Raw genomic sequence first — 25,040 nt, 5'->3', positions numbered from 1 at the left:
TTTCTGGTTTTTTAAAAATGGGAACAAAATCATCTAAATCGAAACCCAGAAATGCAAAGGTCGCCAAAACATCTTCGAAATCGAGGGTCAACCAGAAAGCAAAGATTTCAAAGGCTCAGATCGACAAGCTCAATAAGGATGTTGACCACATCGAGGATATCCACAAGGCGCTAGCACTGCAAGGGCAGGTCCCGAAGAAAATCAGTGCTTTGAGTGTGGGAAAGTTGAAGGAAGATATGAAAAAGGACGAGGAGCGGAAGAAGGCCAACGAGGAGTTGAAGAAGCAGTTGGAGCTAATGACCGGGATGGCTTTGTGAGCTTCTTGTTCTGAAGGGTAGCGTATAATTTGATTTCATGATTTGAATTTTACGGCAAAGCTCACTAAAGGTGGGCTGGTCGTTCTGTGTTTGGCGTTTTGGAGAGCAGGTTACATCGTATTGAAGATACACTCCCCGGTGAAATAATACTCACTGACGGGTCGCTCCAGATGACTGAATATCCTTCCCTCAAATATTACTCCATGTTTTTTCGGAGAATATGAGCTCAAAAAGAAGATTCGGAATGCCGAAAACAGATATGGGATCTCTCGAGCCCAAGAGCTATCTTCATTGGCCATATTTAAAAGCGATCCTCAAGAGCCATTGTCAAGAGCCATAGTTAGAAGCGATTTCCCATTACAAGTCATATCGGAGTCAGTCAAGGAGTGCCTTCAATCGTCGCTTTACATTCATGCTTGGATACCAGAACCTCTTGATTGCAAAACTGTATCGCACCCATGCGTATAAAATGGAAGAGATTCGTTTTGACGATACACCTGCTATACAAAATGCCAATTCCTCAACCCCATGGAGGCTCTTTGCAAGATTTAGTGGTTCAACGCCCCATTGAATACGAAACTCCAATCCAGTGGACACAAAACAACATATTCATACAATTTATAGAATAATTGATCACCCTTCAATATTTCCTCGCCACCCGCCTCCACACCTTTGTAATCAATTTGCACCCACTGCGCCCTACATATAGAGACTACACCTCGATGGGTGAGATGAGCTTACAAATCTCAAAGCACTACTCGTCTTTCTACCACTTTTATTTATAAACAAAACATGAGTCACGAGGAGGTTCCCCAGGAGGGTCACGAGAACCAAGAGGAGTACGTTGATCTCAACGATATCGCCGAGGAGGTTGCCGATGACCTTGGACCAGCTCCAGAGGACGATAACGACGATAATGATATGGACATGGACGGTCAGGAGGACCAGGAGGAGTCGATAGAAATTGATCTTGCCAACAACTCGTGGACGTATTTCGACCAGCACAAGGACTCCATTTTCACCGTTTTTTCACACCCTTCCTTGCCTATGGTGGTCACAGGAGGAGGCGACAACACAGCATACTTGTGGACAACACACACACAACCACCCCGTTTTGTTGGCGAGCTTCTGGGCCACAAGGAGAGTGTGGTTTGCGGTGGCTTCACAGGCGACGGAAAGTTCGTGATCACTGGTGACATGAATGGGCTTATTCAGGTGCACAAGGCTGCCAAGGGTGGCCAGAAATGGGTCAAGTTTGGCGATTTGGAGGAGGTCGAGGAGGTTTTGTGGATTACCGTCCACCCCACTTTGCCCTACTTTGCCTTTGGCTCCACAGACGGCTCTGTGTGGGTGTACCAGATTGACGAGGACTCCAAGTCGCTTGTTCAGATCATGTCTGGCTTCTCGCACACTCTAGAATGTAATGCTGGTGTTTTCGTGGGCACAGACAAGACGGACGAGTTGTTCTTGGTCACTGCGTCGGAGGACGGTTCCATCGTCATGTGGAACGCTTTCACTGGTGCCGTTCAGTACAAGTTGCTGCCACACGATGAGTTCAAGGGTGTGGAGAGCCCCTGGGTTTCCTTGAAAGCTCAAGGCTCCGTCGTTGCTGCTGGTGCTCGTGACGGTCAATTGGCCATCATCAACCTCGACAGTGGTAAAATCGTTCAGCACGTCAAGACAATCGAAAACGTGGAGGATGTCGCTGACTTGTCTATCGAGGCTCTTGCATGGTGCAGAAACTCTGCCGTGCCTCTTCTAGCCGTGGGTCTCGTCTCTGGAGATGTGCTCCTTTTCGACTCTAACTCGTGGAGATTGAGAAAGACGCTCAAGGTCGACGATACCATCACAAAGCTTCAGTTCCTTGCAGACCTCCCCGTGCTTGTGGGATCCAGCATGAACGGTAAATTGTACAAATGGGATGCCCGTACTGGTGAGGAGTTGTTCGTTGGTGTGGGCCACAACATGGGTGTTTTAGACTTTGCCATTACTGATGGCGGTAAGGCCTTGGTTACTGCTGGTGACGAGGGTGTTTCTTTGATTTTCCGTCCCGAGGCGTAATATAGCATAACGTAATGAAGAGAGGTGATAAAGTTGTAGGATATCGGAGGAAAGAAAAGTCATGGTGCACTTGATGAAGCTATGTCAATGCTGATATGGCTGCGAAATATCCTGTTACTACCATAGGAAGAAGTTGATTCATTTGTATTCGGCGAAATGTTGCAATTAGCTATTTCATCAGCTCCATATTAATATTTCTCCGTTTGAAAAAGAACTCAAAATTTCAATATCTGAAAACTCTCTAGTTGTATCATACTAGCGTGAATCCCTGTACGGTGGAAAAGAGATACGCACTTTTAGTACAGGTGAGTCTCGCATCAACATCAACAAAAATCTCCACACTCACATCTCCTTCAGCATTCCACTCACAGAGCGTATCAAGAGTTTTTTAAAATAAAAGGACAGTTTCATTTCTTTAATTTCCAAACATTTCATTTCGGACGCGAATAAATACGACCACCTACCTTCACATCATCATCTGGTAACGCGTCGCGTCATGACTGAAGAACCCAAGTTGGCGTCGTTCACGCCAGACGAGCTTCAAAAGCTGTCGAAACCTTCGTCGGCTGATATGCTGTTCTACTATGAGCGTATCCTTCCTTTTCGTCATATTTTCCAGTGGTTGAACCACCTGCCAAAGCCATCCAAGGATTTCACCATGCGTGAGTTCGCTTACGAGTACCGTTCTGGTGCCTACCAAAGATACAACTCCTTCAACTCTCCAGAAGAGTTCAAGAAGCTGGTTGTGACGGCCAACCCTACAAGATTCGAGGTCGGTGCTGTCTACGCTGTGAACCCAAAGGAAAGAAAGAACTTGCTCAAGAGCGCCATGAAACCACTCTCGAAGGAACTTGTTTTTGATATCGATTTAACTGATTACGATGAGATCCGTACCTGCTGCTCTGGAACAGCCATTTGCACAAAGTGCTGGAAGTTCATCAAGGTGGCTTCCCAGGTACTCACACACTCCTTGAAGGAAGATTTCGGGTTCGATCACTTTGTGTGGGTCTTTTCCGGTAGAAGAGGTGCCCATTGCTGGGTCAGTGACGCAAAAGCGCGTACATTGGATGAGTCTGCAAGAAAGTCGATCGTTGAATACTTGGATGTCTTGGGAGGAAGGTCCTCGAAAATGGGCAAGACATCGTTGTCGTTGAAAAAGCCATTCCATCCACACGTTGAGCGTTCGTTCGACATTCTCAAGACATTCTTCCAAGAGATTGTTTTGGAGGATCAAAACCCATGGGAAACGTCAGCTTCTTCGGATGAAAAAGCATGGGGCAAGGTTGATGAACTCTTGAGCTTTATCCCTGACCAGGCACTCCGAGCCGCTCTCAAGTCAAAATGGAAGGAGTCATCGAGCTACTCCAGCTCAAAGGCCAAATGGGACGACATTAATACTGTCGCTCAGAAGATTCTCAAGCACCAGTCACAAGTTTCTCAGTTGAACGATGCAAAGAAGGAAATCATTATTTATTTCATGTATCCAAGATTGGATATTGAGGTGTCGAAGCAATTGATCCATTTGTTGAAGTCGCCATTCTGTATCCACCCAGGAACTGGTAACATTTGTGTTCCCTTCGACCCTACGAAAAACTTGAGCGCAAACTCGGAAGATGACCATTACGGATTCAACCCAATGACCGCACCAAACTTGTCCCAACTTCAAGATGAAATAGACACATGGGAGGCTAAGAGGGTGAATAGAGACTCAAGCCAACCATTGCTGGATTCCGAAGACCAGAACGCTGCATCAACAAGAGTTCCAGATTACGAGAAGACAAGCTTGAAACCATACGTTCAATACTTCTCCAGTTTCGTCAATGGTCTTCTTAAGGAGGAGTTGAAGAGCTCGAAGAGAGAAAGAGAGGAGGACCCTCTAGAGTTTTAGTGAACTTTCCTGTCATCATTTTATTAGCCTGAATTATTTGTATAATATTTAAAGTATTTCTAAACGATTGAGCATACATCCCCAAAGAGGTTTTCATCCTTCTGGGAGATGTCCTCGTATTTACCGCTGTGGTTTTTAATTATAATTGTTTCATCATCCGTAGGGACACGAGCCATAGATGATGCGGAGCTGCCATTGGCAGTGTCATCAGTGTCGAAATGGTACCATTCCAAGTACTCAAGTTTTTCATTGTACTTGACATGACCAGACGTCAAATAAATATCATTGTAGTTCAAAAACGGGAAATGCCACTTTGGAACAAAGATAACTGTAGGGCATTTTTCAAGTGTCTCCTCGTCCAACTCCTCCTTGATAGTCACGGTAAGGGCGAACTTTGCTGCCTTGATGTCAAACTCGGTGTCCTTGACAACACCCACAGAAGACATGAGGAATGGACGAAGGACAGCGCTAGGAGCACGAAGCCCATCTGGGGAAGGGTAGCAGTTCTTCATGTGCTTGTAGCGAAGGTTGTCACTGGAGACTGAAATGAGTGTAGAGTTATCGAAGCTTGGTTCATAGTCATCATCGAGCGTGTCTTCGTCCCCACAGAACTGTTTTTTGAACATATTTGGCATCAACCGCTTCTTATGGTAGTTCAATCTAGTTTTGATGATGGACAGAGAGCCAGCGGTCTCCTTAAGCGCCCTGATAGCTCTAAGTGAGGGAGTCACACTGCTTCTTCTCGATGGTGAAGAGGTATCAACATCCTCGTCGTCGTCGAATGCAAGATCTCTGTCTTCAGGAGACCAGAACGAGAAGTCCTCGTTGTTCCAGCGATCACCCCACTTGTGACAGTTGATACTCGTGTAACACCAATAAGTGTGATGCATCCTCAGACCTTCTAAAGCATTCGCCAAGGCATCGATAGCAGCTGTTTGAGAAGTGTACCGGCCATCTTCATAAGCTCTTTTGCCATCCATGTCAAATGGCATACCTGTCTCAGACATAAGGACAGGCACGTTGCCCAAGAGGTCTCTTGCCTCACTGACAATTTCACAGAACTGCTTCTTGATACAGTTTCTAATTGCTCGTTCGCCAACCACAAGACCCAACACAGGGTTCAAGTAGCGACCACGCATGATTCCCAAAGTGTCGACGTTATACTTATCGTTCCACGTCTTCATTAAAAGGGATAAGCCATCATAATAGTGAGGGCAATAAATAGTACGATCGTCAATGAGCCCACGCTCGTCATCTTTGAGTGCTGGGGGTGGCTCTAACACTGGTGGTTCGATGAGCATGAACACACCAGGAGTGATGGAGCGAATCGTTTTCTTGAGTCTTCTGTAGTACTCCACAAAGAAGTGATTAATGAAGAAGTGCAAGTCAATCTGGTTTGGAAGTTTGTCGTCGATAACGTTAAAAGAGATACGTGGTGAAACCTGGTTGAAGTAGTTAGGCACCACTAACTGACACTCTTGATAACTGAACTCAAGTCTACGTTCCAAGGACATGAGGTTCACCTTGTCCCAGTCTGCAAACTTGTTCCACTTCCAAATCTTCAAACCGGCAAAGATACATTCACCTTTCCAACCTGAACGTCTCCAATTGTAGTGTGCATCAACCTTCTTGAGGTCATCAGACAGAAGCCAGGCACGGACACCATGTGGATCCACCATACGTGACCCGTCTTTCTGAGGTCCGGAAACGGTAATCTTGTAGACATCAACCTCAACAGGAAGACCCATACCCAAACGGAAACACTGGTAGACCGTGGGCGTGGTGTCTAAACGTAGGTGCTGGTTGCCTGGAAGATGACCCATGTGGGCTTGACCGACAAGACCGCAATTTGGCTCATTAATGGACTCAAAGCCTAAAAGCGTATTGTCCTCGAGCATTTCAGGAACAGCATCTGTGACCTTACGCCAGAGGTAGCCCATGGCTTTGAGGTGGCTTTTCTGAAGGAACGTCTGGATGTTAACTCCGTTGATTCTCAAGTGAGGGAAGTATGTGCTACCAGCGAAGAAAAGCGTGAACATGGTGAACGACGCCAATCTTTTGTAATTAGTTGTCCAGAGCATCTTAGGGTAGCACTCTTGGTCGTGAGCTCTTTCAAATCTTTCATCATTTTGCAAGATGGCCGCTTCTGTGGCACTGAAATTCTTAGGCTCGAGGCCAGCAGCATAGAATGTCCAAAGAGGAGCACCGGAACCACCAGAGTAACGTGACCAGACGTCCTGGTGGCATTCCATGAATACGTATAATCCTCCAACCTTGTGTATGATTTTAAGAATTTCAATGGTGTAGTTGACAAAGTCGTCATCGTACTTGCCCGGGCCAGCATGTTCTATAGCTTCCCATGTAAGCAAGTACCGAATAACGTTGAAGCCCCAACTCTTGATACGGTTCAAGTGGAGCTCAGCTTCTTCTAAAGGAAACGGCCTTCCCACAAAAGAAACGTTGTCACCATCAAAGAACACACTGTCAGGGTCCAGCGAGTTGCCCTCATACGAAGGCATGCTGGGTTTCGTGGGGAATTTCATTGCAGAGTCCACGTTAATACCCTTGAGCACTCTTTTGCGGCCCAGAGCATCAACTAGGTGGCCATCCTCAACGTGTAAAGGTTCACAAGGCAAGATAGTGTTGGTGTCGTTTTCAGTAGGAGTGATTGGTTCGTTTGGGTCGAAACGCTTTCGAAGCGGACGGACCCCTGAGCCTGCAAAACCCGGGCCTGCCGAGTACAAACTCAAACGGTCAGAAATGACGGTTCTGGCAGTTTTCATGGTAACAAGGAAGATCTCCTTTGGGGTATTTTTTTAGAAGCTGGTATCTAGGTTACGAGCCTGGCGGCTGACCGGAAAAGCACACCCGTGCACCACAGCTTGAAATCCCCCAACATTTGCCAAAAGAGATGATCGAGAAAACGCAGGGGCAGTGACGACGATTTTTCCCGGAGGCAAATTTCTGTCACACGAGCCTCCACCTCATCATCTTGTCCCCTCATTACTCCACATGGTTGCTGTTCAACGGCAATTTTCGCAACCAATTCGCACCTGCGAAAAGACCAAACCCATGCGAAATACTCACTGGTTGAGCTGCTCCAAAGCGCGCTTTTTAGCTTCAATCTGAGAGGTGAGTCTCCAGGCATCCTGGTTTTCTGCAAAACGGTTGTATAGAGGTACGATTTTTTCGTTTTTCCTCGAGGTGTGGTCTCCCTTTTTGAAGAAACGGGGCGCCAACTCGAGAAGCCACCGAGGGTCTATGGCACTAACGCAGTGCATGTACTCTTTGGTGGTGAGGAGCACAGTATGGTAGATGACGTACTCTGTAGATTTTCCAAAAAGCGCCAGCAGCGGGTGCATGCTGACGGGAGTTTGATCAACTATAGTGTTGTAGATGCCTTCGTGGGGGTCTCTCTTAGCGGAGTTCCTGAAAAAGCCAGAACAGAATGCCTTTCTTACGGCTATCGTATCTGACCCACAACTGTCAATGGGGATTCTGAATCTTTTCATGATTTGGCCAAGCTGCTTGCGGACGTCAAGGGCTCTTCTCATGCTTCGTTCGTGGATATAATTGTCTTTGCACCAGCCTGCTGAACGGCCATTAAGGTCCCAGGCTCTGTAGACGTTTAGAAGGGTAATGTGGTCGCCATAAACCGAATGGAACCGTTGTTTCTTTTGATCAGCTGCAGCTTGTTTATCCTTGGGTCTGTTGAACACAGATTGCACCGAAAGCATGGCCACAATGGTGAGAACCTCTTCCACACATCCTAACTCCGTGGACTCGATCAACGTTTTGGCAAGAGCAGGTTCCATAGGGAACTCGGACATTTTTCTGCCAAACGGCGTGAGGTAGCCTTCTTCATCAAGAGCATCGAGATTGTATAGATCGTGCAAGGCATTGACTAGAGTTTGGGCGGGTGGAGGATCCATAAACTCAAAGTTGAGGAGGTCGTTGATCCCCATCGCCTTTAGCATCAAGATGGTGAGCGAGAGATTCTGACGCTGAATTTCTGGAATCGAATTGGGAAGCATTTCCGTCTTATAAGCTTGTTCAGTGTAGAGACGGTAGCACTTACCAGGACCGGTACGTCCAGCACGACCAGATCTTTGGTTAGCTTGTGCCTGTGAAATCGGCGACACCACCAATGTGTCCATTCCCATTTTGGGATCATATGCGTTGACCTTCACGTAGCCTGGATCCACAACGTAGCGAATACCGTCGATGGTGATGGATGTCTCGGCGATGTTGGTTGCCAAAACGACTTTTCTAGCTCCTGGGGGAGCAGGTTCGAAAATTTTCAGCTGCATGTCTGAGGATAATGCAGAGTAAACCGGGAGGATGACGAGTTCAGGAACTGCCGATCCTAACGTCTTGATTCTGTTGTAGAGTACCTCACAGCTAGTGTCGATTTCTTCTTGACCGGTGAGGAAAACAAGAATATCTCCCTCAGCCTCAGCAACGTGAATTTGCATCACACAATCAAGCGCTGCTGCTAGGTAGTCTGGCTCTGGCTCACGAGAGAAGAGCGTCTCAACAGGGTACGTTCTTCCAGGAATCTTCAACACGGGACATTCATTGAAGAACGATGCAAACTTAGCCAGGTCAAGTGTTGCCGATGTAACAATGACCTTCAAATTGGGGTTCTGCCGAGCTGCCTTTTTCAACAATGCAAATAACACATCGGTCGCTATGGTACGTTCGTGAGCCTCGTCCAACATGATAACCAGGTACTTCAGCATGCTGGGATCAAGCAAAGCCTCTCTTTGAAGCATACCGTCTGTCATGTACTTGATCTTGGTTTTCGGAGAAGTGATGTCCTCAAAACGAATGTAGTAGCCCACCTCCTCGCCAACTTTGCAACCGACTTCCTCAGCCACACGCTTTGCAACAGATACAGCAGCAACTCTTCTTGGTTGTGTACAGCCGATGATTTTCTCAGTACCACCCACAACATTCAACGCTTCCTCGTAGATGTACTGGACAATCTGGGTGGTTTTACCGGAACCTGTCTCACCCACAATCACCAAAAACTGATTCTGCTCAATAGCTTCAATGAGCTGCGTACGCATGGCAAAAACGGGTAACCCTTCCCTTTGCTCTCTAATGGAGAGTTTAGGTAGCTTTTTCAAATCCGACCGTTGCTGCAGCTGACTCTTTCTCCACTCTGAGATGACTTTCTGCTTGATGATCTCGTCACGCTTCATTTCTGCCAAGGGATCATTCGAATCCTGAGCCATTCTCATCTCCTTCTCAAGCTCTCTTTGCTTTTCTGCCTTCTCCTCCTTGAACTCTTTGGCAAGCTGGGACCCGTTCATAGCGGCTCTATTCATGGATCCCTCAGGATTCTTCAAAATCATCATTGGATTGAAACCCATACCAGTTTGGCCGCCCGTTTGGCCCTTGAGGAATGTCGGCTCATTCGTATTCAACACAATTTCCACGGCCTCGTTGTCCTCTGGTTCCTGGTCTGCCTGCTCTTCTGTAGTGCCATTGAGTTCTGGATAATCGGCAGCCAGAGCAGCGCCAGAAGCTATAAGCTGGCGAATTTCCCATCTTTCCGGTGATGTGAGTCTTCTTTTCTTGGGAGGAGGCTGATTCTGGCGAGACCTTCCTCGGCCTTCGTTCTCGAGTTCTTTCAGTCTATCGACACCAACCAACTGGTCAATGCCCACCATCGACAACGAAATCTTCTTCTTGTTTCTACCATTCCCACCCTGAATGTCAAGCACCTTGACAAAAACCTCCCGGCCCATGGAAACGGCATTTTCAGCTTTTGGCACTCGACGTCCATCGTAGGCTAGTTTAGAAACATGACAGAGGCCTGAAACGCCGGTATTGTCTAGTCTGATAAAAGCTCCAAAGGCAGTGATGTTGCTGACGATGCCCTTATATATGTTGCCCACTCTCACAGGCTCTTCTTGCTTTGGTTGCAAATCTGTATCTGGAGTACTGGACTCCTCAATCTTGATCTTCTTGTCCGGTAGAGCCAATCCTGGAAAGCTCTCCTTTTCTGCTTTAACCTGAGTCTCTGTTTTTACTGACGTCGGCTCTTTTCTCGGTAGATCGTCTGTGGATGGTTCTTGTTTTACCAGAGGTTCCTGTTTAACGGCAGTTTCCGTCTTGATCTCTGGACGCAGCAGTCGTATCGTTTCGAACACACTTTTAAGGAACGTATCGGGAAACTCATCTCCACCATTATTCACCACCTCCTTCTTGAAATCCCCAAAGCTGCTGGTCATCAGACTGCTTCCTTGAGATGCATCGTAGAGTCCGATCAAGAATCTGGAAATCGTGAATCCCTCATCCTCCATTCCAAGGCAGCGTTTCACAATGTCGCCTAGTCTCGGTAGAAGAGCTCCGGGATCTGTGTCAGGCGATTCTTGCTTCATTGGCAGATGCTATCAGGTTAATGCTAGTGCGATGGATCAGTGATTTCGCACCCAAACAATGAGGTTGATGAGGTTCATCACTGGAGGAGTATAGGTTTTCAGAAATTGTCAATTTTCAAGAAGTTTCAATTTCATGTATCGGAGAGAGTTTCGATTTTTGCTTGGGTGGCCAATTTTATCTCCGGGCTGCTGCATGTCCTTATGCGGGTTGGCCTCGGTCCCTGATCATAGACGCCACATTGTATCCTACGGTTTCATTTATACATGATCTAAGAAAAATGCAATCTTGCTTTTGATCTAGAACGTACTTAGGTAATTGTCTTTCGGGCTAATAGCAATGAATACTGAACTTATACAATTGAATACGAAAGGTGCCCAATGGCATTCTGAGCATGCAATTTTTCACGACAAAGGATCCAAGACATAAGGGGCAAATCACGTTCACCATCTTGCAAAACGAGAATTTCAGATAAGCGACAATAACGCATATCCTAACGTGCCTTCGATTGTTGCCTTGCCACCTTCGTATCTGCTTCATCATGTATCCAATTTCTTTGCTTTGCGGACTGAAGTTTGCACCCAAACAGCCACATTGAACCAATACCAAAATCGTTACACCCTTTCGGCAAAGCAGCATCAACATCTACACCTTCGTCATTCATTCGTTTCGCTATTTCTAACTCCACGGGCGCTGCCCATCGTCTAGAGCTCCACTTCGGTGATTCCCTCGCCGTCCACCTGCTTCACGTAAACACCCTTGAACTCAATGGGCATTCTCTTTTGCAATTCTGCCAAACTCATGCGCAACAACTCCTTGCCCTCGTCCACGCTCATGTCGGGCCTGTAGTGGCGGTCAAAAAGCGACAGACAGTAGAAAGCAGCGTAGCCGTGGGCACCGTAGGGCAACTCCGTTTGCGTGCCCAAGTAGTCCACCCAGTTCAAGCTGGGCGTCTTTGTTTTCGTGTCGTAACCGCCCAACAAGACATTCACCTGATAAGGCTTTCTGGATCTGATGGAGGTGGCCAATTGGTTTCTGACAAACGATGCCGTGGCACGAGGCAGCAATTCAATGTCGTTCTCACGCATGCTGTATAGCTGGATGTTGGCTTGAATGTATTCGGCAAACTGGACGGTGTCGCCTGATTCACCGGTAAAGGCCATTAAGTTGTGGGCGTTCAATGCTCTTGTTTTGTCATCGGAGTCTTTTAAAACCGAGATTCCTCTGGTGAATGCCTTTGACGTGGCAATAAGTGTTGCGTCCTGGACCTTGACGCCCAAGATGATATCCATTGTGAGGTTGGTTTGGTGGAGTTGTAGATCTGGTTTCTTGAGACTCTCACAGTGTTTGCCACGGGTCGTGTGGTGCACATAATGTGGGTAGCGGCCGGGGCTACTTATTTTCACTGAAGATTAGCAATAAGGAATGGTGGTCAATTTATTAAAAGTAGATAGTTTCGGCTCGTTCAGAGGTCAAAAATGGCAGGTTCTTTCCATCCCATTGGCAGTTCCTTAGTATGTTCTCGTCTATCAGTAGCTGCTGCTACACTCTCCATCTGTTGCATGCAAATGAGGGTCTTGATACTTTCTATAACTATTCAAATATGCTTCAATTGATTTTTGGGTGATTTCTTCGCAAAGCCCTCTGGCACTCAAGCAGTTCGTTATCTGTTGCTGGGCCAAAGTCCATGAACTTTATCTCATCAGCTAAACCATGTTCAATCAACATCCCCACGGCCTACTGCTTCCCGGCAAGCCTCTTCTCAACAATACCCTCGATCAATCTGACCAACGGAGAGTTCTCCTTCTTAAGCTGGCCCTCGAGCGTCAACTCGATCTGCTTCTCAATCAACTTTCCAGTGAAGTCCACCTCAATGTTCACAGAGCCGCCCTGCTCCTTCTTGGCCAAAATGACCTTTTCTTGCGAGTAGCTCACCAACATGATCAGGAACTCGGCCGTGGCGTAGTCTACCTGCGTCACTGTAAGAGAAGTGCCATCTACAGCGATAAAGCCCTTCTCCACAATGTAGTTGATGTTTTCACGGTCACGAAGCTGGAAGGTGAAAGTGATGGCATTTCCGTCAGCCTGCTTCTTTGTGATTGTCGCCACGGTATCAACATGGCCTTGCACGACATGACCTCCAAGTCTGACTTCGGAAGTTACAGCTCTCTCCAAGTTCACAGGAGAACCGACCTTCAAGTCACCCAAGTTGGATCTTCTCAACGTCTCTGGAGCAACGCCAACCTTGAAAAACGTTTTCTTCTCGTCAAACTCGGTCACCGTGAGACAAACTCCGTTGGTACTGATGGAGTCACCCAAGTGAACATCCACAAGAATCTCGCTGCAGTCGCCAATAACCATGGAAACACCATTGCCGCCTGAAGACGACTTGTCAAGCTCGTTGTACTCGAGCACAGTGCCGATTTTCTCCACAAGTCCAGTAAACATGGTGGTTGTGGAAAATCTAGTGGCTGATCTGGGGCTCTTATGCTGACACATCAGTACACCGGCGACGGAGGCTTTTATAGCCGACCTTCGGAATGGCAGAGGAGCTGTGATTGAGAGGTTTCGGTGGAGGCTTAGGGTTGCAATTGAAGTTTATTGGCTATTCGTAAAAATGTGTCATGTGTGGTTAAGCGACGGTGGGTTCGCATACGATCGGCACGGTGCTTACTAAGATAGTGGATATGGGTAGTGGGGAAGATTTGAGACATCTGGAAGCGGATGTTAGGGACTTCTAGGAGATCTTTTGCAGTAATAGTGATATGGAAATGGCGATGTTCGGATGAGTTTTTGGTATTCTTGTACTGGGTGCAAAATTTATGAGAGGTATCTTGTATAGCTGATAAGAGCTGATGTGACACTATATACCCATGAAAAGAATGGAGTATGGTCTCCTGGTTGAAGAATTGTCACATAATGGTGAATTATATTTAAGATGTGTGTCTAGGTTGCTGTGGGAGCATAAAGTTGGCTCCTTCCTGAGAAGTAGACCATATCGAAGTCGAAGGCCCAACATAATTGCCTTCAGCCTTTTTAAATCAACTTCGATGCATTCTTCACATTCAGTAATCATTTGCTAAAAGACTCGTCAGCTTTTGTGATCGCAATTGACAAATCGTGTGTTCATAAGATACCCATCACATTGTCTGGACGCTCGTGTGCGGACATTCTATACTACACCTGCCATTTCACCAAAAGCCCACGAAATACCTTCATTACAAATTTCGGTAATTCCAAAGACCAAAACGTTCTTCTTCATTTCAACACCCATTTTGCTGCAAATCATTTACTATGACCCGTTCCTGAAGATCTTATCAGTAACTCCAACGCGGAAATAAGTAATCCTTCGGTCGCAGGTCTTTATCTGGAAACTCCGAGAATGCACAACCATTAACACGAATTGTAGCCCACGTGTGTGAACAATTGGCGTAAGAGTTCAATGTTGTCGATTCTCCAGGACCGTACCATGAATGCTAATCCACATAACAGACTACGCCTTTGAGACACTGACAATTCGATAAACCCAATTATCATACACCTCTCCTGCTCCACATACCTTCAAGAACCCCAGCTCAATTGCAAACATCCACTACCTAGAGCAACCCTGCCCTACCTAAACAAATCCCCAATGCTTCCAAACATGTCCCCGTAGAACAATTGATTGTGGCCTGAACAATGGAGCCGAAAATAGATCCGAGCCAGTGTGCCTTGTCATTCACAATTCACCAAAGCAACCATTTTGTGGAACCAAACCGCGACTGCCACATTCTCTTTGGTTGCTGCCGTTTTGGTCATTTCGTATTTCTCTGAAATCAATAAGCTTCATAGCAAGGGCCCACCCTGAAAACCGGGCAACCCAACAAAGGACCGTCTTTGCTTGGCCCGCCGTTTTCACAACACCCTTCCGACGCCATTCCTTTTGTTTACAAGAAAAATGGAAATCGGGTCGTTGACCCACAATTGCCATTGAACGTTCCGCTGCCAAAGCTGTCAAGGCCAGGCCAGTCGAACCTTCTCAAGGCGCCCGTGTAGAGGATTCGAAAAGCTTAATTTTGACTTTTTCTCTCCCCATATTTCAAAACGCCTTGTCTCAATTTTTTTAGCAACCTTGCCTTAAGGGAGCTTCCAAAGAAGCTTCCATAGTGGGGCAGCCGCGCACCGAGAAGACCCACTTCTTGGCCTGCCTCATCCAGCAAGCATATTGGATGTCGCCAAGTGACGATCAAAGGCGAATCGGAAGTCCGACTGGAAATAGCAACGAGGAGTCAGGGGCAATGGCAGAAATTTTTCTTTGGAGGCTTCCAACACCTTTGGACCAAGGGGACCAAGGGGATGGGGCTTTTTCAGGCGCCCGCGCACCAAAGACGCAGCTCGAGATAGGCGCTGTGCAAATGGTCTACAGAAGGACTCATAGTTAGTTTTGAATTGTATTACATACTCGAACAAGTGTATAAATTAGCGTATGCTGGTGGGCCAGCCCAGACACAAACGGGGGTAAAAAGATGATATAAAAAAAAGCAGTATTATGGGGTCTGGGCGCAAATCTATTACCGAAACCGTAAACCTGGACCCTCTTCCGGGGTCCTCAGGGAAAAGTAGCGATTCCGCTTAGATCAACATGGCAACACCGGCAGCGGCAGCGGCACCAAGAACACCAAAGGAGGCAACCTGGCCAGCACCAGAGTCACCGTTGGTGGTAGTGTCGTTGGAGGTGTTGTTAGCGGCAGACACGGCGGTCACGGCAGTCAAGGCAAGGATAACGTTGGAGAATTGCATTGTGAATATGAAGTAGGATAGATGTGGGAGGAATTGCCCTAGGGGGGAGGCAGGCCCGCCTTATATAGTTTTTGGTGGCGGCGGTGTAATGGGGCCTGGCCTGCACAGGAGATGGCACGAGTTTTTGTCTTATAAGCCTCCTTTTGATTGTCGACTGTATTCCACCTTTCTTTTCTGGCGTTGCCGCAGCTGTTTTTGGGGGGCGCGGCGCCCCCATCGCACTGCGTGCAGGACGTCTGTTACTCACATGGAGGAACCCACGAAAAAGTCAAGGCACTCCGACAAGAAAGACGGAAAAGAAAAGGCCCGTGGGGGAAGTGACGGTGGGTGATTGGCATGTCTAGTTAAAGGGAGCCTCTTGTCATTTGGCCAACTCGGCCCTCGCCATCACGTAACGAAAATAATATTTGCAACCTCGAGGCAGGTGACCCGTCTCTGAAAATATTCACCTCTCGTGGATAAAAAAAGCATTGTCGCGTGGACCGTGAATCGCGCCTTGGCGATGGACTAACAGTTACGAATAAGGCGGGATTCATCGGCAGCCAGAAATGGAAAATTAAGTGCGGGCGAGCAACTGCGATGGAATTGGAAGGAAACCGAAGCACCAACTCAGATAATACTTTGTGCTTTTTATTTTCAAATGGTTATTTTATTCTCTTGCAACTGCCTGCTCCGTCGACTTCGCCTCTTTTCTCCTCTTCAACAAAATCCTTCCTCTGCATTTTCCCCTTCCCTGTTTTTCGCTTTGTCTCCTGAAAAACACGCGGCTGGCGCTAGGGCGGGACTATTCTCGAAAATCGGGTGGCTCGCCTGGGGCTATGCGAGGCTGAGTCCCCTGCGCCATCTTTAGCCTTCCTGGCTGCAAATGCCAATTTTACGTCTTGCTCGGAGATGGCACTTGCAAAAATAGAATGAATTTCACCTGGTGGATGAGCTTTTTTATTAGGCGTGTTTTTGAAGGTTTTTGTCGTTTTTCTTGGAAGCCCGTCAACGTGGGTCTCATGAGGCTCTACTGTTTTTTTAGCCGCTTGACTCGCGCTGCGCTTCAGCCTACCTCACTTAAATCTGACCCTGCGTTGAATCTGGCTTTGGTCCGGGGCACCTGCAACCCGCTTAACGGAGGTTTTATTTGGGGTTGTTTTTAGAATTCGGTTTTTGGTTCTTGTATGAAGTGAATGTCGAAAATCATTAGTTCCATCTAGTGCACTGCAACACCACGTTGCATTAGAATACTATGCTAGGTGGGCGATTGACTCGGACATGCTCATAAGCCTCAATCTGATCGCATACCTTACTTTCGTAAATCGCCCCAATGTAGTGAACCTTCCTCACACAATGAATCCAATGAACTCAATGAACTTCCTGAAATGCACCAATCCAAAGCCTCTGAGTCACTCAATTCATCTAGTCACATCTCCATGACTCATGGAATACAAATTTAACTTCTCATAACATGCGATATTTTTATCTGCTTCGCCCCATGTGTGGGGATTCCTCTCCTATAAATACTACCGCCAAGTACCGTGGTGGTCTTCACCATGGAGGAGAACATTTTATTGTCTCGGTGCGGCCTCGACCCACTGAAACCTGGGGTTTTGTGTGATCTTTTGAAACTTTAATTTGAATCTGGTTCTGTTGTAGATTTGAGTCTTTTAATGATGTCTTAAGCTTTCAATTGGTGTACTTAAGTCTTTAGATACTACTAATCCCGATATCACCACCGGTGACATCATCCTTGGCTGGCTTAGCCTAGACCGATTCTCGAAACAAAAGCCTTGTCTGACTTTTATGAATCGCTTTGCCCAAACTGAGCATAATTCTTTCTCTTTGGTCTACACCTCACGTATGAAGTACGCTTTCATATGCCGATGGTACCTTGATACTATGTCTACAATGTCTCGTGGATTAAATAATGCATGCTCGTGAATCATTAGTTGCTGACCTCTTGCTCGTTGTAGTGAGCTTCCTGTGGTGGCTCCTGTGGAGCTTCGTTTGGTACATCTTGTGCAGCCGGGGCCTGCTCGGCTTGGACCTCTTCCTTGAGCGCTCCATCTATGGGCACTTCGTCCTGGGAGACCTCAGCTCTGGCCTCATCGGCTGGTGTGTCGGGAGTGACGTCAGAATCATCCGAAATCGGAACGAGCTCTTCTTTGGCGTCGTCTTTGGCGTCGTCATTAGTGTCTCCGGCTTCCGCCTCCTGATTCTGCTTCGCCGCCTCTTCCTCTTGCTTCTTCTTCTCGGCTTCCTCCTTCTCTTTGGCCCTTTCGCTCTCCTTCTGGGCCTCCATCTCTTCCTTCTTCACTTCGTCCTTGTATGCGTTGCTAAGTTCGAGAAGCTTGTCAACCTCCTCTTCGTATCTGATCTTGTCAACGTGGATATGATGCATGAATGTGTCGGCCCAAAGTGGGTGGTTTACAGTGTTGGAGTTTGAAAAGTGATTCACTCCTTCAATGTACTGTTCCATACGGTTACGCAAAAGATGCTTCATTTGCTCCTCGTGGAACGCCGTGAATTCTCTCGTCAGAACGTACTCCCTGAAAATCCACTCGTGCTTGATCAAGTTCTTGTGGTCATCCAAGTTCAACTTCTCGATCATCTTGGCGTCATCCTCGCTGACCACACGCTTCTCTTTCTTCACCGAGTTGTCCTCAATGAATTTGCCCTTGTTCTTGACGTATTCGGTGACAATCTTGTTGTTCACCCAAATACGGAGGTTCCTGAGGTAGTAGTAGTCTTGGAAGTTGGTCTGCAAGAAACCCTTGACTTTGTACTCTTGGTCAAGAAGCAAGCCAAAGTTCAGGGGAACGTAACCAAGCTGGTTCTGAACTCCCAGCACAATCAATGGTGACAACTCCTGTAAAGAACTGAAATGACGGTTTCTGCAGTTGTAGACCTGCTTCAATGCATTATCGACAAATGTCAGCTTGGACTGAGTGCTAAGCTTCTTCTTCTCCTTGTCGAGGTTAATCTTGTAGTCATATCTGGATGGAGCAGTCTCATTACTGAGAGCAAGACCAGTGATATCGACGTACAAACCGGTAGACACGTCAATAAAACGAGCGTCAATGTTGTTCATACCGTTACCACGCTCACGGTGGGTAATACTGGAGCCAACGTCGACAAAGAAAGAGCCCATACCGTTGAAACTCGTCTCATCCCCAACACCGTCAACACCAACATTCTCAACAACAAGGGTTTGATTGAACTCTCTGCCCAATCTATGCAAATCTCTAATTGGCATCTGAGCGTCGGTGTCGGCGTCCCAAGGGAAAGCCATACCGTTCCAGTACCAAGAAAGTAAGGAGCCGTGGGCAATCCAAGTGACAAGACCATGGGTCTTGCAGAACTGGAGGTAGTTCTTGATGAGTCTATGCAAAACAAGCACTTGTCTATCAGAATTAATGGTAAGACCGTCGAAGAAACGCCAGTCGTGGTGTTCACCGAAGATCTTGGAGGTGCCCGAGTTGACCAACTTGGCCTCGTCAAAGTACTTGACTGGAGTGGAGGTACCAGTGGAGTCAAGCAAGCACTCGAGGTACTTCTTGTCCATGACGGATTTGTGGTCCATTCTTTGGAGCTCATCAATGACTTCATTAGCATCGACGTGGAACATGTCCTGGTCGAGATGGATGACGGAATCACGCATCACGCCGTCGGCATTAGTGGGCGGTCTGGACTCCACAAGCTGGTTGTACGCTTTAAGAACGTCGAAGGAACGGCCGTCCAACTCGGTCGCTATATCCTCAACCATTCCATTGAACAAAACCGAGTTTCTGTAGTTATTGTTCTCGTGGTCCTCAACATCGACGACGTAAGAGCCCGCATCGTTGGTCAAAAAAATGAGTTTCGTTGGACTTGGAAAGCCAGAGTAAAGGAAAGACTTGCCCAACATTCTCATGTTTTCTCTAGTTTGTGCGTGGGGGAACTGGCTGATACGCCAGCCCAAGGGGAACTGCGGGTCATCGTGACAATATTGCTCCACTGGTCTGGCCACGGATCCTTTGAGCACTTTTTTCTGCTTGGAAATGTCATAAACTTCGGTACAGTTGGGCTTGACCTTTTCGGGTAAAAGAATGTACTTGTTGAGATCTTTGAGGTCGACCCAATCGGACCAGTGAAACGGAACAGGCTTGTCTGGGTTTGCCCGAATCCAGTGGTAGTATGCCGCGAGGGTGAATCTGGGGTCAAACGGCTGGATTAAAGGCTTATCGTCGGTGCCGTAATAGGACGGTATGGGCAAGGTGGTTTCGGGTATATAGTTTGGGTTTATAAAAAAATTATCTGGGGAAGTGTTGTCGCCGAGTTTCTCGGTGGATACCTCATCTAGGGTCAGCTGGAACGAGGAGCTCGTATCTAGTTTGAGGTCGGCGGACATGTACTTGAAATATAGAATACGGAGGTTCAAATAGACCAGTTTGTGGTAGCGCTGAGCTAGCGACTTCATCGGGTTCAACGCTAGAAGCATCGAGTAGGCCACGATGGCGGTCAAACATAGCACGGCGATTCGTGTTGTTTTCTTTAAAGTGACGACAACCATGCTATGAAATGTGGGTGTGTTGTAGGGATCTAGAAAAAGGCGGTTGCGAAGAGAAAAAAGAAGCAAAAGGCTGGGTTTTATGCCCCGGGTGCTAAGCTGCTTGTCCGACACAGAGAACAGGTACCCAAGCGCACTGTATAGCAGAAAACATACGCACGATCTCAAACCTATTGTAGCACAGGAAGTCGCGTCTGTGATGCAGGTGTTGCTCGGCGGGGCAGTCGAGGTGAGAAATGGGGAACGGCGAGAGGTCAGGCAAAATTATTTAAAGGACGAGTTGGCCGCTTTTTTTAAATAAATTGTTTTTGTGGTGGGAATCCGCGTATTTATATAGTTCTTGGCGTAGGCGCTCAGCCGCAGGGGTAGCCAGGGCTCGGGCCGATTTGTGGGGGGCACCGCACGGCACTAAATAAGCGAACAATCACGCCAACGACGGCACATGGTATTTTGAGTTTTTTGAACACTCGTGTGACAGGCGGTGACAAACAGAGGTGTATAGAGGAAAACAAAGGGGCGATGGATCAGAAGCGGAAATGAGTGGAATTCGACCAGGGCTTGAAGCATGCAAGGTGGCGTGGTTTGGAGAAGGTGGCTCATGGCATGTTGGTTTAAACTGCACCCTTGTTGCAGCACCGTTGTCGTAAGCTTTGCCTCGGACCGGCGAGCTTAAAGTGGATGGTGGAATGTCGGTGAGAAGCTTTTGTGTATGGTCCCACAGACGCACAATGGAGATGATCTGGATTCGCAGCAACTTACACTTTACACTTTCGCTCAAGGGAGGCGACCTTGAACAACCTCAAACGAAACTTCAAAAGGAACCTTGATAAACCTTCGCTGTTCGACCGTCTCCAGGGCTTCTTTCGGTCGTTTCACACACCTTCTTGGCTGCCAAGAGGCGCACTGCTTTCCACCTCGCGCATCGCTTCATTGCTCGTGTGAGTAATGCGTGGAAAACGCAGACAATCAAGATCCCTGGCACATAGTCGAGGTATTTGTCGTGAATTTGGTGACATTGACACGACGGCGCCGAGGGGTTATGATAATGGTATTTTTTTTCGCGACGCAGCCGCCGTGGTGGTGGTTATGGCGGTTGGTGATGTTTCGTTAATTTTCAACCGAGGTGCGTTCCAGAACGCTCGGTTGCTATGTATCCCTTCCTTCCGGTCCATGTGGGTTCCACGAAGCGGCTGTTTCTGTTGAGGTGGCTATTCGGCGCAATTTGTGGAACAGACGGTCCTGGACCTGGCGGTTTCGAGCCATGCTTGGAAGAACGTCATCGCGGTTTGGAAAATTGCAATGCGTCAACGGCAGCGGTTTGTGGATTTGATTGGTTAAGGGGGCCTTTGAATTCACGGCCACAGCCACGGCTTTTTGCGTGTTATCTCGCAAATTATGTTCTGCAAGTTTGCAGCGGTCCGCTGGTGCTGCTGCTGCTTTTCTTCTCTCGCTGCTTGGTATTTCCGATACCTCCGCAAGCAGCTCCCCTATTCGATGTTTTTACTTAGTAAGCCGTTTACTAAGCTTTTCGGGATCATGTTATTTCTGAAGCCGCCGGCTTGGCTTGGTCCGGCGGAGATCTCGATTTGGACCAGGCGTCCATGCGGCTGTGGAAGAGATAGAGTTTCTGGAGCGCTACAGCACTGACAGCGCAGAAACGGCGGTTGGGCATTTCTTCAAGGAATGAATTGTACAAATCTTTCTTCTACGATTCATTTTCTTCATTTCATGCTATTCCACCTCCCCTGGCTTTATTCCATCATCCCTTTGGGCCTTCCGAAACCCAGCAGGTAAATTCTCGGCACCACGCCTCACGATGCCTGGCCAGGCGTCTACATGGATTTTCGACGTAAGTCTATTTCCATCGGCCGATTATCTTTTCGATCTTCGGCGCAGAAGGTTCTTTTGGGTTTTTCGGTGACGTCATGTCTGCTAGACCATTGACCTCATTTGGGCGAACCATGTCCTGATGACCTACACTTCTTGCATGGAGTTATTCTAGGGAAAGTGACGGAAACGGTAGTCAGAGTTCAAAACTGTGCTCAATGTAAGATACAGTGATCGATCGCTTCCATATTGAAATTGCCGATCAGAATGATGTTCTGGTTATGGTCCACGATCTTCGTTGCTGAAAACTCAATATCTGCTCTACATTCCGCTTTCGATGCAGACGTACTTTTATTCAGGTCAAAAGCGCATAAGTTGCTACAAAAGACCCCTGCTTGAAGTGCCCAACCCGTTCGTCTCTCTATTTCTTCATTCCTTTCTCAACGGTTCCATAGAAGCTCGGTAAAACATCCCTGCGGCATTGAAATAACCGATATACTTCTAAACGAACACAAAACAAATTTCACAGGCTTTACGAAACGGACTGATCACAAGCGAACCTAGCCTCCGTGCAAGTGAGACATGTAGCAGTTTTGTGATATTTGGGTGAAAATTGCGAACGCTCTTCCCCACATTGGTCTACTATACCTACATCGCAGTTCATCAAATGGCGTAGATTCCGTAATAAATATTTACTTACTCTCTGACAAGAATGGAGGCAGCACCCATACCGGTACCGATACACATGGAGGTCAAACCAATCTGGCCCTTCTTCAACAAAGGCAAGATGGTGGCGTACTGTCTGGCACCAGTACAGCCCAATGGGTGACCCAAGGCAATGGCACCACCGTTGATGTTCAACTTGTCAGCTGGAACGTTACAGGTCTCAGCAGAGTACAAGCACTGAGCAGCGAAAGCCTCGTTGATCTCGAAAATGTCAACATCGGAGACGGTCAAACCGGCCTTCTTCAACACAGTTGGGATGGCAACGGCTGGACCGATACCCATGATCTCTGGTGGGACACCGACAGCGGAGCAGAGGACGAACTTACCCTCGATTGGGTAGCCCTTGGCCTCGGCAACAGATCTTCTCATCAACAACACGGCGGCAGCACCATCGGAAACCTGCGAGGCGTTACCAGCGTGAGTAGTACCGTCGGACTTGAAGGCTGGCTTCAACTTGGCCAAGGACTGGGCGGTAACACCCTTTCTTGGACCCTCGTCAGTGTCAACGGTGATCTTCTTCTCGGCTGGCTCGGCGTTCTCGTCCTCATCATCGTCATCGTCATCTCTGAGGATGGCCTCAATTGGCAAGATCTCGGACTTGAAAGCACCGGAGGAAACGGCCTGCTCAGCCTTTCTGTAAGACTCGGCAGCGAAAGCATCCTGCTTCTCTCTTGGAATCTTGTACTTGTCAGCAACGTTCTCGTTGGTGATACCCATAGGGATCAAACACTTGGCCATCTCGGCGTTCTCAGCCAAAGCTGGGTCAACCTTTGGAATGGCCTCAGCACCGTAACCCTTGGTCATGGACTCAACACCGGCAGCGATACCGACATCGATCTCACCACACTTGATCTTGTTGGCAATCTCGGAAATGGCCATCAAACCGGAAGAACACTGTCTGTTCAAGGCAATGAAGGCAGCGGTGTTAGGGATACCGGCAGCAAGACAGGCACCTCTGTGCTCAGAAGCACCGGCGGCTCTGTTCAAAACGTTACCACAGGCAACGTCCTCAATCAAGTTAGGGTCGACACCGGTCTTCTTGAGGAAAGCCTCCAAAAACTTGGTCAAAATGTAGTCGGAACCAACATCTCTGAAGGAACCTCTACCACCCTTGGTCATGGCGGTTCTGTAGGCGCCGACAATGACAACGTCATCTGGGTTCTTCTCGAGAACGGCCTGCTTGGAGGAAGGGCTCAACTGGCCAGCCAACTGGTTCAATCTGTCCATGGTGATATGTGAAAAAAAATGTGGGGTGATGGGCGAAAAAAACGAGGGAGCAGGGGGGTCTTTATACTTTTTCCAATCACATTCATACGCCAGGGCCACTCCGCATTTTGAGGCCGGTGCTGCATATGCACTACACATGTACCGAGGACCCCAGATTAAATCCTAAGACCCGTACACCACTCACTGGGGCCGGCTCGCCGACGCCGCTAGAGCCCATCTTGACTGGCAAATGGCAGAGATTTCACATTGTACTAGTAAAATGTCGCTGGCTACTACGCCAAATCAGCGTCTCCCCGTGCGACGCACATGAAAAAACCGTACACCACAAGCAGGACCGTTGGTTGCTTCCGCCCACTCAGCCATGTGAAACCCCGCCGGAAGAGCACGTGACCGCCTTTCTACCGAGGCCTCCCCACGTCAGTGCAAGGCCGTTATACGATTGACTTTTGGGAAATAGAAAAAAATGAATTAGAGATTTGGGATGTTTCGGGTTACCATGATGGTTTGATTAAGAAATATAATTAATTGGACTGGAAACTGGCGGGGACTGGGGTGGTACCCGCTCGATCAGATGCTATTGTCCCGCGACTAAGTCCTAGGATTGAACATGATAATATGGCATGACGTAGTGAAGATGAAAAATTCGGTGTCACAACCTAGGAAGGCTTGGATTTGCAAAACACGCAGTCCGGTGAGTTGAGCATATAAAATATTTTAGATACCGCCTCGAGAACCTTAAATGGAACAACGGCCTGGGTGTCTTTCACCTGCCACTATATCCACGGTTGCAAAATCGCACCGAGTCGCCCAGCCCCGAAACCCGACAATCGAAAAACGGTGATTGGCGAGATAAAATGCCAATGACTCTTTGTTCGAATGGGGGTGAAACTTGATCGTCGTTTTTTCTTAACATTGATCCGCCCTCGTTATCTCCTCTACTACCCGATCTTCAATGGCAACACCCTAGGGGTCACCGTATAGGTCACCCGAAAGGCAAATGCACGGGCTGGCTGCATAGCACCTATTATGCCAAAGAAGCCCGCAGAAGCCGCCACCGAGTATTTCGGCATCACGACTTTTACACTTTAAAGTTCAGGCATAGAAGGTTACCAGCCAGCTCGGTTCCGGTCAACCAACAAGAACCCGAGGCACCCCCAGCATAACTCCTCTATACCCCATATTGTCTTCTCAACATAATCGGCCCCGTGATTGTAGTTTTTTGGGTTCGTGTAGCGACGGCCTTAAACCCTATCTTAACTCCACTCCGGTGCGTCTCCGAGACCAAGGCTGG

At 47.8% G+C, this 25,040-nt stretch overlaps 9 protein-coding genes across 9 annotated transcripts; 3 read left to right on the top strand and 6 right to left on the bottom strand.

The window, feature by feature from the left end:
- Positions 1–17: 17 nt before the first annotated feature.
- On the top strand, positions 18–317 carry C7M61_004914 (uncharacterized protein; the record flags this gene model as incomplete). The annotated part of the gene is made up of 1 exon (XM_024860227.1): positions 18–317. The coding sequence occupies one exon, from the start codon at positions 18–20 to the stop codon at positions 315–317; it is 300 nt and encodes a 99-aa protein (XP_024711607.1).
- A 792-nt stretch (positions 318–1,109) lies between these two features.
- Positions 1,110–2,378, top strand: C7M61_004913 (uncharacterized protein; the record flags this gene model as incomplete). Its single annotated transcript, XM_024860226.1, has 1 exon — positions 1,110–2,378. The coding sequence occupies one exon, from the start codon at positions 1,110–1,112 to the stop codon at positions 2,376–2,378; it is 1,269 nt and encodes a 422-aa protein (XP_024711606.1).
- A 496-nt stretch (positions 2,379–2,874) lies between these two features.
- C7M61_004912 (DNA primase subunit) lies at positions 2,875–4,266 on the top strand (the record flags this gene model as incomplete). The annotated part of the gene is made up of 1 exon (XM_024860225.1): positions 2,875–4,266. The coding sequence occupies one exon, from the start codon at positions 2,875–2,877 to the stop codon at positions 4,264–4,266; it is 1,392 nt and encodes a 463-aa protein (XP_024711605.1).
- Positions 4,267–4,325: 59 nt separating this feature from the next.
- On the bottom strand, positions 4,326–7,049 carry C7M61_004911 (hydrolase; the record flags this gene model as incomplete). The annotated part of the gene is made up of 1 exon (XM_024860224.1): positions 4,326–7,049. The coding sequence occupies one exon, from the start codon at positions 7,047–7,049 to the stop codon at positions 4,326–4,328; it is 2,724 nt and encodes a 907-aa protein (XP_024711604.1).
- A 300-nt stretch (positions 7,050–7,349) lies between these two features.
- On the bottom strand, positions 7,350–10,658 carry PRP22 (DEAH-box ATP-dependent RNA helicase; the record flags this gene model as incomplete). Its single annotated transcript, XM_024860223.1, has 1 exon — positions 7,350–10,658. The coding sequence occupies one exon, from the start codon at positions 10,656–10,658 to the stop codon at positions 7,350–7,352; it is 3,309 nt and encodes a 1,102-aa protein (XP_024711603.1).
- A 702-nt stretch (positions 10,659–11,360) lies between these two features.
- Positions 11,361–11,948, bottom strand: PRE1 (proteasome core particle subunit beta 4; the record flags this gene model as incomplete). The annotated part of the gene is made up of 1 exon (XM_024860222.1): positions 11,361–11,948. One exon carries the CDS (start codon positions 11,946–11,948, stop codon positions 11,361–11,363), a length of 588 nt encoding a protein of 195 aa, XP_024711602.1.
- Positions 11,949–12,393: 445 nt separating this feature from the next.
- RIB5 (riboflavin synthase) lies at positions 12,394–13,104 on the bottom strand (the record flags this gene model as incomplete). Its single annotated transcript, XM_024860221.1, has 1 exon — positions 12,394–13,104. One exon carries the CDS (start codon positions 13,102–13,104, stop codon positions 12,394–12,396), a length of 711 nt encoding a protein of 236 aa, XP_024711601.1.
- Positions 13,105–17,365: 4,261 nt separating this feature from the next.
- Positions 17,366–19,972, bottom strand: C7M61_004907 (uncharacterized protein; the record flags this gene model as incomplete). Its single annotated transcript, XM_024860220.1, has 1 exon — positions 17,366–19,972. One exon carries the CDS (start codon positions 19,970–19,972, stop codon positions 17,366–17,368), a length of 2,607 nt encoding a protein of 868 aa, XP_024711600.1.
- A 2,520-nt stretch (positions 19,973–22,492) lies between these two features.
- Positions 22,493–23,749, bottom strand: POT1 (acetyl-CoA C-acyltransferase; the record flags this gene model as incomplete). Its single annotated transcript, XM_024860219.1, has 1 exon — positions 22,493–23,749. One exon carries the CDS (start codon positions 23,747–23,749, stop codon positions 22,493–22,495), a length of 1,257 nt encoding a protein of 418 aa, XP_024711599.1.
- Between the last annotated feature and the right edge of the window lie 1,291 nt (positions 23,750–25,040).

This window comes from Candidozyma pseudohaemuli, assembly GCF_003013735.1.
Source record: "Candidozyma pseudohaemuli strain B12108 chromosome Unknown scaffold00019, whole genome shotgun sequence".
NCBI lineage: Eukaryota > Fungi > Ascomycota > Pichiomycetes > Serinales > Metschnikowiaceae > Candidozyma > Candidozyma pseudohaemuli.
The sequence above is the reverse complement of the archived record's forward strand: the minus strand, read 5'-3'. Positions and strand labels throughout refer to the sequence as shown.